The sequence below is a fragment of the Typopeltis vanoorti genome, chromosome 6 (assembly GCF_054136105.1).
Source record: "Typopeltis vanoorti isolate ZY-2024b chromosome 6, IOZ_Tvanoo_1.0, whole genome shotgun sequence".
Classification (NCBI taxonomy): Eukaryota; Metazoa; Arthropoda; class Arachnida; order Uropygi; family Thelyphonidae; genus Typopeltis; species Typopeltis vanoorti.
Window position 1 is genome coordinate 74596832 of NC_143554.1, and position 17337 is coordinate 74614168.

The 17337-nt window shown below is 35.9% G+C and overlaps 1 protein-coding gene across 1 annotated transcript in view; it reads right to left on the reverse strand.

Annotated features, from left to right (window-relative positions):
- Window positions 1-9422: 9422 nt before the first annotated feature.
- The window catches only part of LOC150105580 (photoreceptor-specific nuclear receptor-like), a 43723-nt gene continuing 35808 nt past the window's right edge, over window positions 9423-17337 (reverse strand). Inside the window, exons 4-6 of the mRNA XM_090393983.1 lie at window positions 15531-15995; window positions 11137-11292; window positions 9423-9698 (exon numbers count right to left, since the gene is read on the reverse strand). Of these exons, the coding sequence (XP_090250109.1) occupies window positions 9457-9698; window positions 11137-11292; window positions 15531-15995 (863 nt within the window). The 3' untranslated portion in view covers window positions 9423-9456. The remainder of the gene's footprint in view (window positions 9699-11136; window positions 11293-15530; window positions 15996-17337) is intronic.

Consider the following 17337-nt stretch of genomic DNA (forward strand, 5'->3'; position numbering starts at 1 on the left):
GGGAGATCTACATCGATTTTATTCCCTATCCAGGAGTACAGTTACGTCGTTTTCTTTTTTTCTGTTTACTCTATGTTGTAAAGCCAAATATTTTTTTTTTGTTTGTTTTTATTACTATAGGGCAGTGGTTCTCAACCTTTTTCTACTTGTGTACTCCTTTTAAACCCATCTCTATAAATCGTACCCCTTGTTTTTAAAATAGCTCTTTTTAAATACTGACACTTTCGTTCAGTGCCTATCTTAATGTAACGCACTTACTTATACTCAGTAAATAACTGAACTAATAACGCGTCAGTAACGTCTAAAATCAATAACGCGTATCCCCGGTGGGGGGGGGGGTCGCGTATCTCCGGTTGGAAACCGATGCTATAGGGCAAAAATTTATGATAATTTTCTATTTCTTGGTGGTGGGGGAGTCGATCTTTCAGAAATGGATTTAATCTTGAAATGTGAATGTTGAAAATCAATGAATTTTATTTTTCTGTAACATATATGAGATTTGTCGGTTTTTTTTTTTTTTTTTTTTTTAATTTTATAAACTTAGTATACATAATTTCACATTGGAAGGCGTATATTTTCAACCGTTTTTTACCAAGAGCGCCAACGGTAAACTGAAGCATGCGCAGAAAAGCAAGATTTTTTTTTTTCTTTGTAGTCATTGTGTAGAGTGAAGCTAGCAGTTATGATTCACCTTTTCTTAGCAAGTGGGATATAAATATTAATAGTTTATTTTCTCGAATGTTACTTCGGTTACATACAAGCCAAGTTTGCATCTCAAGATTTTAACTGTGTACTGCCATATCATACTGTAAAAGTCAACTGAAATTGTACGTCGACCAGTTTATTCTTGGAAGGAAGAGTTCAGTCTTTATTTTTGAAGTCAAAATCAGGTAAACCACATTATTGTTTGTGACAATTAAGTGCTTAATTCATGTTAATCAACGTATATTAGTGGAAAAGAGGAGCCATGTGTTAATATCCGTCGAACGAGTCTTGCGAAACCAGCTCAATTTATGCAATGAACGTGAGCTTCTTCGATGTGTTAAAAATTACACTCAGTAACTCTCATGCCAGTTAATATTCGATCTATTAAGTTGCTCTCTGAAATAGTTAATCGTTATGGTATAATTTAAATCGTTTATGAAGTAAATGGAAATTGAAGAAATGAAGTTCTTTTCAGTGTATGTATGATATTTATTTAAATAACGAGCTCACTCTGCATTTGCATTTTAGCCAACACATCTAACAGGCAGGCTGCGAATGAATTTCGTTCGCAGCGATGAAATTTAGTGGAGGTGTGTAAGCAGTTTAAAAAGATCTCAAGAAGGTGGTTTTTGTATTATCTGCGTACATTGGAACCGTGGGTTGGCTCTTCACAGATTCGCGTGAGGGGGATTCCCGTAAAACTCTTTTCTAATCGCAGTATAATGCCATTTCCCACTTCATCAAGATCGAATGACAGTTAATATAGCTTGAGAAACTTGAAATTAAACATTTAATAATATCAGCTGTGAGTACTTTTTTTTTAACAAAACACGAGCTTAGTTAAAATCTTCAAATCTATTCTGATCAAATATCTTGTGATGAAGAGAATTTGTAACTTTACTGTAGAAGTCGACTGAAATTGTACGTCGACCAGTTCTTGGAAGCAAGAGTTCAGTCTTTATTTTTGAAGTCAAAATCAGGTAAACCACATTATTGTTTGTGATAATTAATTATTCATTACTAAAAACAGACTAAACCTGATTTCCATAGTTCCCTCCAGCTACGATCACCAAGTAACTATCGTTCGGAATAGTAAGCTTTTAGAAGCGGCTATTCCACCCTCAAATTCCTGAGTTCGTCGCACCGTCAGATTTTCGCCGAACACCGCGATGACACAGAATCTCTTAGTAAATGTGTCTTTGCGGAGCTCGCATTCTGACTGACTAATGGAAACAAACGCTAATAAATTTCATATTAACGAATTAGTAGCGTTTTTCTCATTCTCTGTTTGAAATGGTTATCTACGAGGCAGTAATAGCCTAGTTGGTTAGGCTGTTTTATAATAATTAAGTATACCGTCTAATCTCATGTATTGCATACTAAACAAAGTTTCATTATGCAAGTTGTTTTTTTGTGTGTGTGTAATCCCTTTCCCCCGGGAGAATGTCAGTCAGCGTCTTATGGCTCCTTTGTGTGATATGCTCAACTCGTAACATAACCCCTTTGCGTAACTAATACCAGTACACAAAGAAGAAAATTTATCTTCTAGATGAGATAAATTTTTGCTAACTCTATGGAACTATACTATCCCTCTGCAAAAATAGTAGCATTTTGATAGTAAAGAAGAAAAAATCCCTCCATCGAAACTTAAATTAAGATTTTCTTCTTTAAGAGATCGCTTGAAAGGCGACCCGTGTATGCTCGCAGTCCGCTAAGCACAAAGTGATAATTTCTTTTATTATTATGTCTTCATCTAATAAGGTTCACTAGCTTTATTCTTCTACTTTTCAATGAATGAAGAAGATAAGAGGTTTCCCGGGCAGAAGAACCTTTTCTCATCGTTCCCGATGTCCTCATCCACCTACTCCGACTTCAAAAAATTAGGAACACCGCTAACATAAACGGCATATGCGATTCTTTTCTTTGGATAAGCATGGAACTACAATGAGATGAATATTTGCCAATGCAAAACATCAGCTACGACGAACAACTTGAATGAAATTAAAATTAAGCGGAACTTTTTTTTGTTTGTTTGTTTCTGTTTGTCTTATGCAAAGACAAAAATATATTTACTTGAGCTGAGAAGGGTAATGCTAGTGGTTAAATTAACCACTAGGTTATGACCGCACTAATTCCCGTAAAAAAAATAAATACATAAATGACATTTTTAAAAATGTCACGTCTTGGTCATCTGACCTTTTTTTAGTTTCTTCTCCCCCCTCCCCTCTCGGATATATGATTTGCCTAAAATTCATAAACCAAGTAATCTGTTCCTCCCCATTGTAGATGCTACTGACTCCCGTTATTTTAAACTGGCCAAACGGTTAAATTTTAACCTCCCCTTCTTCACAGGCCATAATTAATCTTATAAAAAATTCCATCCACTTCAGATCTTTAATCCACATTAAAGTTTTAAATAATACTGATATCATAGTGATTTTCGACATTATTTTCCAATATCCCTCTTTCTGACACTTAAAAATGTTTCCCTCCCTGATATCATTGATCTCTTAATGTTTTATTCATACCGCTTACCTCACTTGGAAGGACACCCAGAACCAAATGCACTATAAAAAATGAAAATAATAATTAGCCTGCCTTTTCTAGACACTAATGGCACTCTTTCTGTCTCACTTTACAGAAAACTTTCCCTATCATTATCCCTCCTCCCAATAGTACAGTCTTATTAAAAACTCCTGACAACAATCCCAAGCCTCTGTTCCAACCCGGCTTTACTTCTTAGCTGAACTCTCCTTATTCTCAATACCTTCTTGTTCACTGGCTACAATGCCAAAAAGATTAACAAAATAGTTATTCCTCTCAACAAGCATATTGTAATGCTATTGCTTATGATAGGACCCCTCAGAAAAATAGCCAGAACTTTAAAGAAATATAATCTCTTTAAAGCTGGCTACCCTTATCCACTCTCCTAATGAATTACTTACTTCTCTAGTCAAGGTCACCATCACCCATAGAGGATCCCTCATAGGAGTTTAGGCTTCTAGTCTAAATTCTTCGACTTATTGTTTTGCGTTTTTGTGTGTTGTATTATAGATTTAGTATTGCATCTGAGAGGCGAATTATTGGAACGATTAAGCCTGTGTTTGATTTCTCTGTACTGTATGCATTCAATTAAACCGAATTATGAATGTAAGCCTTAAATACCAGCATGGAGTGTGTGTGTGCGGGGGGGGGGGGATTGTCTCTCTCTCTTTCTCTCTTCTTTGCAGTTATTTCCATATTTCGCGTCATTCAACCAAGTTGCACCACTCATTCCTCGATTTTCACTTATTTCTTCAAAAAAAAAGTGGCCTCCATTTAAGAAAATCATCTCATAGATTAAAAAAAAAAAAGTGATCTAAAAAGATCATCGCCTGATGTTTTTAAATCCATAGTGGGGGAAAAAAAGACATTCGCAATAAAAAAAAAAAAAATCCTCTACTCGGTTTTTCATGCACACTTTAATCTCTGTAAAACGCAACCGAAGTGATGGTGAGCGAGTTACGAAAGCTTTTTCCAGATAAATCGAGTCCAAGCGTCACGGAAGTTGCTTCCCCGTTCTGGTTTTCCTGCTTGATAGTGTTCCAGAGTTTGTATTAAGAATAATTGTAATCCAAGTAGAAAAATCCAACTACCGAAACTGTTCTGGACGAAGATAGCGTGTTCCTTTGAGGAGCACAACAGACGATTACAATTGTCAATAGAGACACACGAAAAGCAGCTATCTGTAAAGGAGCCTTCTGGAACATATAGCACAGTATTTTGGATTCCTTCGTATTAATGGATGTAAAACAGAAAACGATCGCACTGCGAATTAAAAGCAAGCAGCTGTGTAAACATAAAAACATCAATATAGGACAAAGGTCGTCTGATCAAACTCTGGTTCTAGTTCAGTAGTTGTTAACTGGAGGGTTGTAGTTTGTCGACAGCGTTCTGAATCAGTGGATCCATTGTGTCAGGATGGTAACACTGCAAGCTGTTTTATAGTGCGTAGTCTTTGCTTAAAACGTGTTTTAAGCAAAGTTTGATACTGATGGAGCCGATGACTGAATACCAAAGTCTCTTATGGATACCCAAACTCAGATCCGTTGGCCATTCTAGCGTATTTGAGAATTCTATCCGGATGCGATGAAATTTTAAAAATTTCCAGAAAACCAAATGAGGTAATATATTTTTCTTCAAAGAACGAAATATTCGAAGGAGGACTAATAGAGAATATCGCTGTATTTTCATGTTGAACAAACTGGTGTGTAATTTCGCCAACTTTTCTTAATGCCTTTTGATTAGAAAATCATTGTCACACAAAAAGTTAATAAAATCACGAGAGCTTATTCATTGCTAATATAAACTCAGAAATTTTATGGAAGCAACAGAGAAAAATGCTTAATGCAATTTTTGAAGTTTTTAGATGAAAAACTGATTCATAACTTCATTTCCAAATATTTCCGAAATGATAAAGCATTACTTATAGCGACCAATTAAATTACCATAATTAATAAACTTACGGAAAACCATTTTTCAGTATCCAATAACTCCGCAAATTACTCTGCTATTGGGCTGTATTGTCTAATCCCTTTGACAGTCAGAACTAATTTCATATTCCAAATAACGACTTTTATATTGCGAAATTTAATCCTGAAGGCTTGAATTTTATAAACGTTTAAATATTGGGAATATATATATATATATATATATTTTTTTTTTTTTAGTAATTTTATATATTTTTTGGTATTTTTATGTATTCCGAAAATTCTGCCTTAGAGACATGATATTGATGAATATAGGAATAATTTGTCTTTTTTTGTGCACCATCATTACGGTTACTTTTTTATACTGCAAATTGGAGTTCTATTGATGATCGTACACAGGATTCGACGAATACTTTCGCTCATGGTGATTGGATTTTGTCTGCTGGCGAGTAACTTAAAGACAGAACAAGAAATATTTTTTATTTAATAAAAATAACTTTTTAAACTAAGTCTTGACTTAAAAAAACACAAATACAGTACTACTGATCATTTTATGAAACTCTTGCTTAAGTTATTGAGTCGTATCATTAAAAAATATCAGTCATGGGAAGCAGGGGGGGATACATTTATTATACGGCGAGTAGAATTTTGCATAATTTGTCGAGTCATGGTCATCATTATCACATTTCCATTGGTACTGCGTTATTGTATTTTAGTGTAATACAAATCGTGCTGACATTTTATTCCTACCGATGTTTACTTCTATAAATTAAATTAGAGATAGTTAAATAAATATTCAGAATATACCAAATATTATCAGATATTAAGATTAACTAATCCAGCCCTTAATGGGTTGGATATGCACAACATTTGGCCTCCCCTAGCCAAATCGATCGTACCCGTGATGCGACCTCTATCCAAACCATACCTCACAAGCGAATATTGCAACCAAAAATTCACACCTTCTTGATTAGATTCCGTGCCACCTAGTCCTCTAGGTCAGCGCTTCCTAAACTGTGGGCCGCAGCCCCCCACCCTTAGGGACCTTAAGTTTTGTTGAGGGGGGACGTGAAATAATGAAAACAAATTTAAAATGTTTTAAGACTAAGTAGATTTTTTTAATCTTAAAAGAAATATTTAATTTTTATTATTTATTTCTTTGTTTATATATATATATATTTTTTTTTAATGAAAAAATCACTCATTCGTGCAGGTTCACATTTGCTTACTGCGTATTTCGGCGCTTAATGAATATTAGTAAATATATGCTTATTCGTATAAGTTTCATTTCAAAGGTATTGATAAGAAACACAAAAAAGATTACAAACGCAAAATCTTGAATATAAATTGTATTGAATATAAATACAATAAATATAATATGTCTATATTACGATTTGTTTTTCGATGGAGGCCGTGAAATATTTTAATTTTTCCAAAGGGGGTCTTGGCATCCATAAGTTTGGGAAGCACTGCTATAGGTGATAGATACTTTTCATATGTTTGAGGCTTGAAGTAGCTATTGTCATGTTCAACCGCAGACATGATGTACAGTTTGTTCTCTACTCTCATTCTTCTCTTACGTGCAGAGCGGCTAACCTAAAGGGCATGCTAAACATACTGCATGGGAAATTGCCATTTGTACGACCTGGGCCTGTAACCCATCAGGAGACTTCTGTGCAGTCTAGAAATCCAGCTGTCGCTTAATCCGCCAGATCCTGTCCGGAGTAAGTACTGCCGATTCCCCATACGCGAGAGACTGGGTGCTCTTTGGGTTGGAGACGTTTAGAAGTCTTTCATCCCATCACTGCATGCCCTGCTTTTTTCAATCCATCAAAAGCAATGATCAGAAAAGGGGAGAAAGATGCAGACTATAACAAAAATACATAAATACCGATATCATAAAAACAAAATTCCAATAAGGAGAAATAAAACCTATCCTAAGGCGCTGTTCTTAACACGCACACATTGTGCTCTTCACTTCGTTATGCACTCAGTTACACCAAAAACAAGCTCTCTAATACACGTAGTGTGAGCTCCATGACAGTGCTATTTTATTATTTATTTTTGTAAATAAAGTCTGACTTTGAAGTGATATTAAATATGTAGTGAATGGTTTTATTTCCTTCATAGCTTAAGCTCTGATTTATTTACTTTGGACAATAGAGATCATGAGCGGATACAGATATCTTGTACAAAAAAAAGAGAGAGAGATTGACTGACTGACTTGAATTTAAAAAAAAAAAAAGCTTGTATACTGCAAAAAAGAATTTCTCCAGTAAGTTTCGAAGAGAAACGTTCTAGCAAGCGTACCAAGTTCAATGTGTGTGTGTGTGTGTGTGTATTCGTACGTATAGCATTTTGAGTAATGTAAATGGATAAAGGATATTGCGTGTGTTCTTCTGGCCTGTTTTTCTGGATGAAAAACACCTGGTTACCAGGAAGGAAAAATTCTGCCACCTCCCTTATGAGACCGGCTAACTCGCCTTCATTTGACAAAAGTACTTCCCATCCTCGATGGGATTCGAACCAAGTCCTTCCAATCAAAGCGCACTGTCGATACCGAGGTGACGAAAATTGTCTGTGCCTGCAGACAAGCATCCATGCCAGAGAAGGATTTCTGTCATAATCTGTATATTGGGGAGGAGGGAAAAGTAATAATAAAAAAAAAACCTCGTACCGGAACTGAATTTGAATATTCCTGAGAAGACCCAATTATCCTCACACAGTACACCATCTTCCACCGAATAAAGTACAGACTCGAAATCGTGTATTATGCACTTTTACTTTTTTTTTTAATCACACCGCCCACGAGAGGCCGTGAAGTAGACCGTTCCAAGGATTACTCAATTGTCTTGAAATAAAATTTTATTGCGAGGATTCTCTCTCTCTCTCACTACTCAACTGAACTTTTCAGTGATGATTACCCGGCAGCTATATAAGTGGATTGGATAATTTCCCGCTTAATGGGAATTTTTCTATCCAACTTGGTACGAGAGGGAAGAGAATAGATATCCGTTGTTCTTAGACCAACATGACATGTTTGGTGTGAAGAAAAATTCCGAGTTTTGTACGGAAAAGCTGATCACTGCTTAAGACAAATTAAGTCTAGCTTATAGTAACCTAGAAAATTCTCTTCATTCATTTTGGGAATTCGGTTCGTTATTTCCAACGTGTCGTACCGTCTGTGCCACGAAGGCCTGACAAAATTTCAAGGCGAGCTCAGTATTCGTTCACTCACACACACATGTTCATATGATAACTTTCACTGGTTAAACAGCAGCGACGTCTTCATCATTAGAGACCAATCAGATTAGTGAAAAGAAAAGTTAAATTTTTTTTTCAATTAGGGTGATATTTTTTTGCTTATTCTTGTCATGAACTGTTGTCGAGACATGCGCTATTCGATTTCATCATAACGCCAGGAATCGTTTTAGCTGAAGATAGCTAGCTGGTTTCACAAAGAGGTAGAAGAGTTTCTTCTAATGAAAACTTGGGTTTTCCATAGAGCAAAATAGGCAAATAAAACTAGCCAGAACACGCTCAATTAATAGGGGGGGAAAAGTATTTTTGTATAAAGGGTAAGACGGTCGATTGTGTATTGTACAAGGCAGATCATGTACACGAATCTACGTAGAACATTCTTTCCTATTCCTATTCAAATTTCTCTTGGAACAAAGTGAGATTGTGTGAAAATCACTGGATTCATACTCAGCAAAAAAAGATGCATAGGCCCTAGTGAAATAATGAATTAAAAAAATTTTAATACTTCTGATTTTTACAAATTTTATTCAACTTAAATAATAAAAATTCACATTTATTTTAAAATGTGCCCTCGTTGGATTATTCCAATTGTTAAATAACTGCGCCCCTAAACCGAGAATAGAAGTATGGCTAAAGTTGATTGAATGACATTTTATTGACTGATAGAAGTAGGAAGAGATTCGAAGCAAAATGGTGTAATTGCGAAAAGCAAACATTTCAGCTAAGTTTACAACCTTATACATCTTATAGCTTAAATTATTGACCAATTACTTGATGAACGCTGATTTACATCCATGCTGAATTTCGTGAAGGGTTCAAAATATCTTTTCGAGAGTCTCATCTGAATATTTGTCTAAGATTAAAAACCGGGAATTGTTGATATCCACATTCGCACTTCCACAGTTCTCAAGATATGAGCATTTGAAATATGTTCGTGTTATCTTGATCACAGGCATTCTCAAGACACAACACGGAGATCAATTAGTAGTCTGTTCAGCTTCAAGCTATCATGACTCGAATCTTAAGCAGCTTGAAACATGTCGCATAGTAACCTTTCAATCGGAATGCTGCCAATCGTCTTTCGAAAAAACGCTTCCTCTACAATGTGTCCGTTTACGCGACGAGCCACTGAAAGAATGAGGAGAAGCTTGCCAAAACGAACTTTCGAAGGGGGTTGCTTCGTAAGAACATACTCGTGTAACATTAGTTGGGTCTGATCTTGTAATAGCTCCACCTGTAGAGGATCTCGTAGACCACTGGCTTCTGTAAATAAAATAACATATAATTAGCATGTAGTGTTGTTTACTAATGTAGCGCACTGACTATATGCATATTAGTACTAAATAACTTACTGTTGATAGTCGGCATGCTACCATAGCTTTCGTAATTTTAGGTGCCCGGTACAGTAGAGTAAATATATAAATTGTCATGGAGGAAAGGATTTTTTTTTTCATGAATTAATGCTAATGGATATGTGGATCGATCTTTTCTGACAGTAGGTCCGGAAAAAGAGACGATACCTGAAAATCCTAAAACTAGGATTGTATAATTTATGGCCATCTCGGCTCATTGTATCCTTCTGTCTCTAATTCTAAATAATAAATACCAACCCAGAGTTAGTTGAACAGATTTTAATGAATTATGTAATCTGATTAAAATTTGTCAAGCATTTTAACTTCGGTTGAAATATCTGGCCAGAAAATCACTTGATATTACTTGTGATTTTTAAGTATACGAGATGCAGAAGCCAAATCAACATCCAATTTCGAGATGACCAAAATATGTGCGATACAACTACGTTTCAGGTGGAAAAAAACAAAATTAGATTGTCAGAGCCTGGTGGTAGGACTGATACCGTTCATGTATTTTTCATAAACACATATCTAGAAAAAAAAGTTTTGTCTCTTCTAACATTTTAACTCTCTTCCTGATTTATTCTGATGCGATTTTAATCACGTAGCAACATTCTTGCTAACACTGTTTATACATTACAGTACAACATCACATGCTTGGGAAAACTGGTCGATTAGACTATCCTATTTAATAGGAGGAAAAATTTTGTTGTGGTTTCCCCCCCCCCCATCTCGGGAAGTTGAGCTGGGTCATGAAGAGATACATCCCTCCCCCTTCCGTAAAGTCATTTTTCTTCGTATATTAGCGTCAGTCATCGTAAACGAACATGGTATTATATCGGCCATTTAGAATATCAGCAGCAATTTCTTTGATTTGGGTGCTCAAGATTGCTGCACGATGGACTCTCCATTACATTTCATATTACGGTAGTTTTCCCTCCTGGAATAAACCGTGCCAGTAGTTACGAGGATTCTCTCGGGACCTGGCTTTTTATTCATTAATATCCTTACTCTTTGGCGAACAGGGTTTTTCAGTGCATCTTCGACACTATTTTTCATTTCACGTTTCCCTCCGTGCACTACTTGCTTTTAAGAGTGTGTATTAAATTGCCGAAAATTAAAATATATAGGATTGCATTCTGATCTGGATAATACTCACCCCCAAGCAGCTTAATTTTTACTTCATTTTACAATACCATTAGATACTCGAATAGTATATTTGCTCTACACTTTTTTCATGAAACTAATAATTTTATGTAACTATAAAAATACGATGCTGCCGGAGTTAAGATATAATTATTAACAAAATTTTTAAATCGTGTATCCGTATGTGCTAGAATATCTCTCACCTGGTCTAAACAACATCAGAGCCTTGAGGCAAGAAAACTCCGTATGGTCCACCTGAAGTGCTACGAGTTGAGACATGACATTTCTCATTTGCTGAAGCTGAGAGACCACCAGAGTGCGTCTTTCTGGAGCTAAAACATTACTAACTGAGATTATCCCTAATAAAATAAAAAGAAATTCAACGATTTATGTAACTTTAAAAATACGATGCAGCCGGAGTTAAGATAACTCATTAACAAAAATATAGGATAACAATATAAACACAACCATAAACACCCGAAAAATATAAAAACTAATTCATGAAATACTGTAAATAATAATAAATGGTTATTTACTAAATAAGGTTGATAGATCAAAGTTATTGAGTAAATACTGTCTCAACCATACAGACTGCGACTGCTTTTTGTTGTGACGTTTATACAATACATACATCTCGCGATCTGAAATTTCCTCATCGATCAGTTTACATATGGTTTCAGTAACCGTCATCATTCATTTTCCTGTAGTCGAAGACTGGTCTTTAATCTTTTCTGTAGGTTTATTAGTTCGACAGTGTTTCGATTAGTACTGTATACTGATGCTATAAGATGTACACTAGATCACGAAACGCGTACAGCACTTGCCACATTATTTTGCGCTTAAGATTCGCTGATGCCTCGTTTACATAAGGTTGCCATATTCCTGAGGAGCTTTTTTCTAAAACTGAAAATCGTGCTTTTAAAGTCAGCGAGTTTTTCAGCAGCCCCTTTAATCCAACATTTTTTAAAAGTTATTTTGAATTACAACTTCACTCAGTAGTTCGTCTGTCTTGTCTTCTCCGATATCCAGATGTTCGGAAAAATGAGTAGTGGGGACTTTTATTTCACTGTCTCCATAATTTTCCTACTTGGAACATGTGTCGCAGACAACCTTTGCACTATATATGTCCTCATGTTTTAGGAATCGTTCAGAAATTAATTCCGCTTATTATGGGATTTTTTTTAATCATCCATGTCTAATATATACACCTGATAACTGTATGCCACTGTAATATGGCGAATTTGAAGCATTCTCCCGTGTACTACCATCCTGTTCTGTTAATAAGATTATGAATTATCATTGCGATTTCGCTGTAGAATTCTTAATTGTGTTGTCAGGGCAAAAATTGTTGGTGTAATTTTTTTTTATTCCAATTTTGTTTTACGGTAGAAAAAAAAGTAAACCGAAAAAATCCATACACGTTACTCATAGCTTTATTAGAGAAATAAAAGCTTTTAAAAAAATATAATTTTCATAATACAAATTGGAAATTCAGATACTATGACTGGGGCACCTTGGATTTGCTACCCTGAATTATTGTTTGTGAAAAAATGGCTCGCTATATCAGTAGCTCTGTTGAAACACGTATCCTTATCACTAGCGGAATACCTGTGATACACATTCTTTCGTTCTATCAACTTTTCCAGTTAAAAATATAGCATTTGTAGGTGACTATTCGGATGTTCATAATCTTTTCAACATCAGGAAAAAAAACTAAAAAAATTCTTGAGAGTGTGTGGAAACTGATCTATTAGAGCTGAATGACGAATTGTCAAGCATACCCACTTCATTTAAGCAGATTCACTTTTACATTGTGTTATTTTGGAGTTCTTTTAATATGATATCAATTCGTTTAATATCGCTAGATCTCAAGTACAGTTCTCCTTCAGCGGTGGCAGAGTTGAATTTTTCATTGCACAAACGAAACAGCCTCCACCCCCCCCCCCCAAAAAAAAAAACGTTAATAGCTGTAATATTCTGATTTTCGTAACTTCAGTTACTTATGCCTAATTTAAGCTAACCCTGTATATAAATACACATTTCTCTCCATGGTGGTAGCTCCCAGTTATAGATAAGTAATAATAAACTATTATGGTATCGATTTTCACAAGAGAATAGTCTTAGTTTCTTTTCTTGGCATAACCGTTTGTCAGAAAAGTTGTCTAGGTAGTTACTTCGTATAAGTGTCCTATCCGATTTGCAAGTCCAAAATTTTACTGTACTATCCGAAATACCATCGTTTTCCTTAGAAGGAAAAACATAGGGGACTACAGTAAGTCTGGATAAACCTGTTGTTGTTCATCAAGCGATTTCTTCCATACATAGGGTCCATTAAAAAAGAACTAACGTCATGCATGAAGCGTATCCTACTGAAAGTAGAAAATTGCATAAACAAAGTTGTGAATCTATTATTATTCATCCTAATCGAAATAAGAACCTAAACTACCAGCCTGTCCTAGTTTAGGTTCTTACAGTTGTAATTTACACTTAATGATAACCGAAAACTTTGGTTATGAATTTTGCATTAAAGTACGAAAGTTATTATTCTGTTTAATTATTTCCAGCAGCTGTATATACTCTAATCAGTTTCATTCTCATGATTTTATTGTTAACCTTTTCCGATATCACTCATTATGAAAGGAAGGTAGAAATTCAAACTTCCTCTGAAAAGTTAAGCATTTCGCTGTCATCTGAGGTTCAAAATAATGAAAAAATAAATCAAAGGAAAATCATCAGAAGACTTCTGAATGGATAAATATAACGAAGTGTTTTAGTCAGGACAAAAATCATCTCCATTTCTCGTGATTTGGTTAAACTATTGGCATGCTTTTACATTCACTTTCAAGAAGTCTTGTATTGAATCAAATCACCATTCACAAGCGTTTGTAAATGACGTTGCCATGATATTTTTTCGCTTTCACTAGCAAATATAATATCGCACGTGATTACGGATTATCTGACCTTAGACAACCACATTATTAATGACCTATACTTTTTGTGGATCCCATCCACGAAAAGTCATAATTTTTAAAAAATTATTTCGTTTTTCTTGTTCTGCACTATGATCCCACATGGAGGACTGAAGAGGCCTGATAAACTTGGTAAGTCTACATGACTCTGTTGACACCTCATACTTTTAAAGGATGCAGCTCCTGTACTTGGGGGGGGGGATTATACTGCTGTTATCCAACCTTTAACCTATTCTCTATAACCGTCACTGTTGCATTGTATCTTCTGACACTTACTCCATGTGTGCGATTGCAACATCACGTTGCTATCGCACGTGAGCCTAAGTTTCTGTACTCTGACAGCCTGCCCTGCAGTTCTTATCACTTCTTCCCCGATTTGTACGGACTCCAGTCACAGAGCATCGATTCTTGTTCTAATTAAATCTATATATTCAAAACCAGACAGGAGGTGAGTCCCATCCTTCATCCATTGATGCTGAGAGGAAATGTGTTAAATTCTTGTTATTCATCTCCATTGATTGAATAGTGTAAGAATGAAGGTATTCGTAATCGGTGTTCTTCCATCAAGCACCCATCCAGAGGTACGTCGATAATCATCCTTAAAACATGAAGGCCTCGAGGCAGCAAGACACACTTCTGAAGTGGAGAAAGAAAATTCTCTGTAATCTGGACAGGCGTAATCCAGGCACCAACCATTGCAGCGAGGGAATTCCCAGACCTCCGTGGCTTACAGTGGCATGGAAAATGCTAGTGCACATCGTCAGTAAGACGTAACAACGAACAGACCGCTAAACGAACTGCTATAGAGTGATTTTGCCTAGGACTAACCTATGGGAGAGGCTAAGAAGAAATAATTCAGAATGAAGAGCCACTGTTGAGATATAAAAGGAGCTTTACGGAAAGAAAATATCCTAGCGTGGATGGGAAAGGGGAAGGGCTTGTGGGAGAGAAGAAAACACCAAGGTATCTCCATTCCTCCAGAACTGATAGAATGCAAGGACATGCCACACAGGAAAAACTCGGTTCTCAACCTTCAATTTCTCGACTTTGTTTATGGATGTTTAGGCCTCGAACTTGAAGTTGACTGCTTGGTTGTGAGAAGTTCCTACAAGCCTTCTCTAGTAGAGTATAAATGTCATCAGCGAAGGCTATAGCATTAACAGTGGCTGTGTCAAGAGAGTAACCAATATGGCTTGGAAGAGAGAAGAAACCCATCCGTGACACAAGTTAAGAAAATAAGAGATACGGTATCCTTGGCGTACAATCCTAAGTGCTGAGATGGCTGTCGATTTGGCGTCCAGGATGATAGTAAGGGAATTTGTTTTATACTTAGGTTTGACGGCTAGGATAGATCATCTAATGCCTCCGTTTCCATGACAACAGGGAAAAATTATTATTCGCCTATGTAAGTGACTTTCATTTGCGAAACCAACCTTTTTTTTGCTTGAAAACGTGGTTGCGATAATGCGCCCCGAAAATCTAGTTCGAGTATTGAAAGAAAAGAGGAATATGCTTATTTAATTCAAGTGTAATAAACTTTATTTATGTTTAGGGATTAAAAGACTTACCACAAGATATCGGAAATGCACACAATAGTCTAAGAGAAGTGCAAATATATATATAATTACCGTCTTGGACAGGAAATCCCCATTGAGCTGCACTAAGTACAAAGATATCACTCCAAGATTCTTCCAGTAAGATTGCTTGATCCCGGAAAGGAAGATGAAGGAATGATGGAATACTACGCATCCATCGAATAGAGAAGAACAATAACTTTGCGGCAGCTTCATAAATAGTTTCTAAAGGGGCTGGAGGATACGGAGGAAGGTTTGCTGTCGTCGGCACTGATGTAGTGATAGTGCTACCACCTGCAGTACATTCGCTGTTGTCTAGTGAAGTTATATAAGATGGCCTGGATATTGAACATAAGATGTCACTTCTTGAGGTGGTGATGTTTCGGAGGCTGCTTCCTGCATGTGGAGACAACTGAGATCCCTCTAAGTTCAGTGAAGGTTTTGTAGAATCTCTCGAGTCTTCACTTGAAATGCTGTCGTCCGTAAGTGATTTACGGTGAGAGTTCGAAGGAGTTGGATCTGCAATTAACAATTACTCAATAGAACTTGATATCACCTAGTTAATATTATTTCAACTTTAAAAATATGGCAGTTCTTTAGTGATGGGCTTAAAAACGAGCAAGAGTAAGTTAAAACTCTAGCCTATTTCGCATTTAAAAATCAATGAAAATAATTATACTCCCAGCCACATTTTATTCTAAATATGTAAATATTAGAAGCGAAAACTGGTTTGGGTTTCAAGTCCAAAGTCAATAACTGGTTTTCGCCTTTCAGCCGATCTGGTTAGATAGAATTTAATAAAATATATATTTCGAATCTGTTTGCAGATCTCAATTTCGGTCTTGATCGGGTCATTTTTAGAAAAACAATTAGGCAAAACAAAACGTGTGTCTCAGTGCATAAAACCGAGAAACTGAACAAGGAAATGGTCACATTTAGTCAAGAGGGGGAGTGTGCATTTTGGTAACATCGTTCAACAAAAAATTGATCTTTACATGCCTCTTAGATTTACCCAGCTTTGTCACTGAAACGCTCCATTCTTTCAGTAATAAAACTGGACACTGGTTGGAGATTAACCCACAGTTGCAACTCGCAAAAAAAAAAAAAAAAAAAAAAAAATTGTCGGAACAAATTCTTCTCCAAAATGAAGTTCCGTCTTAATTAAGGCTTGACATTTATGCTGCAAAATATAAAGTTTGATACTTCTTCATGCATCTGATAATTTGGAAAATTATGGCACCGCTGAATCTTTGTTAGCAACGCTTAATTCGCGGCCGCTGAATAGGAATTGATTTCCACTAACATAAGCCCTTCTAAACTCTGCGAATATTCTTTGTCATTAACTGACTAGCTTTTTTTACGCATTATGTTATGGTTCCAATAAATGCAGTTATTTTTCAGTTATTTCGCATTTTGCCACAACCTCATTAAAGTCATTGGTGGTCCAGCAGTTCTGTTCTCACTGCGAAAATCATTTAATATTCATGACCTTTATGTGGTTGTGCCTATCTAGTGTTACCTGCTATTATTACCTGTCAAAAGGAGGCCACGTTGATCAAATATGACGATGCGTCTGTCCGACACAAAACGCATGAGTTTTAGTGACATGTACGTTCTTTTTTTTCTGTTTTCTTTCTTTCTTTTATTTTTAACCTGTAACACGCACACGTGCGTGTATCATGAGCTCATTTAAAAAGTCTTTATTTAAACCCTTCTCAGTTTCACTGCTGCGCACAACAATGAGCTAAGCACATGTTAATTATCGGAAAAAAGTATTGTTAAGCTATTGGTCAGTGTTTCTTTTTATTTTTTGTTCAACTTTTCAGATCTTGCTTGTCTGCAATTCTTTATAATCGTTTTA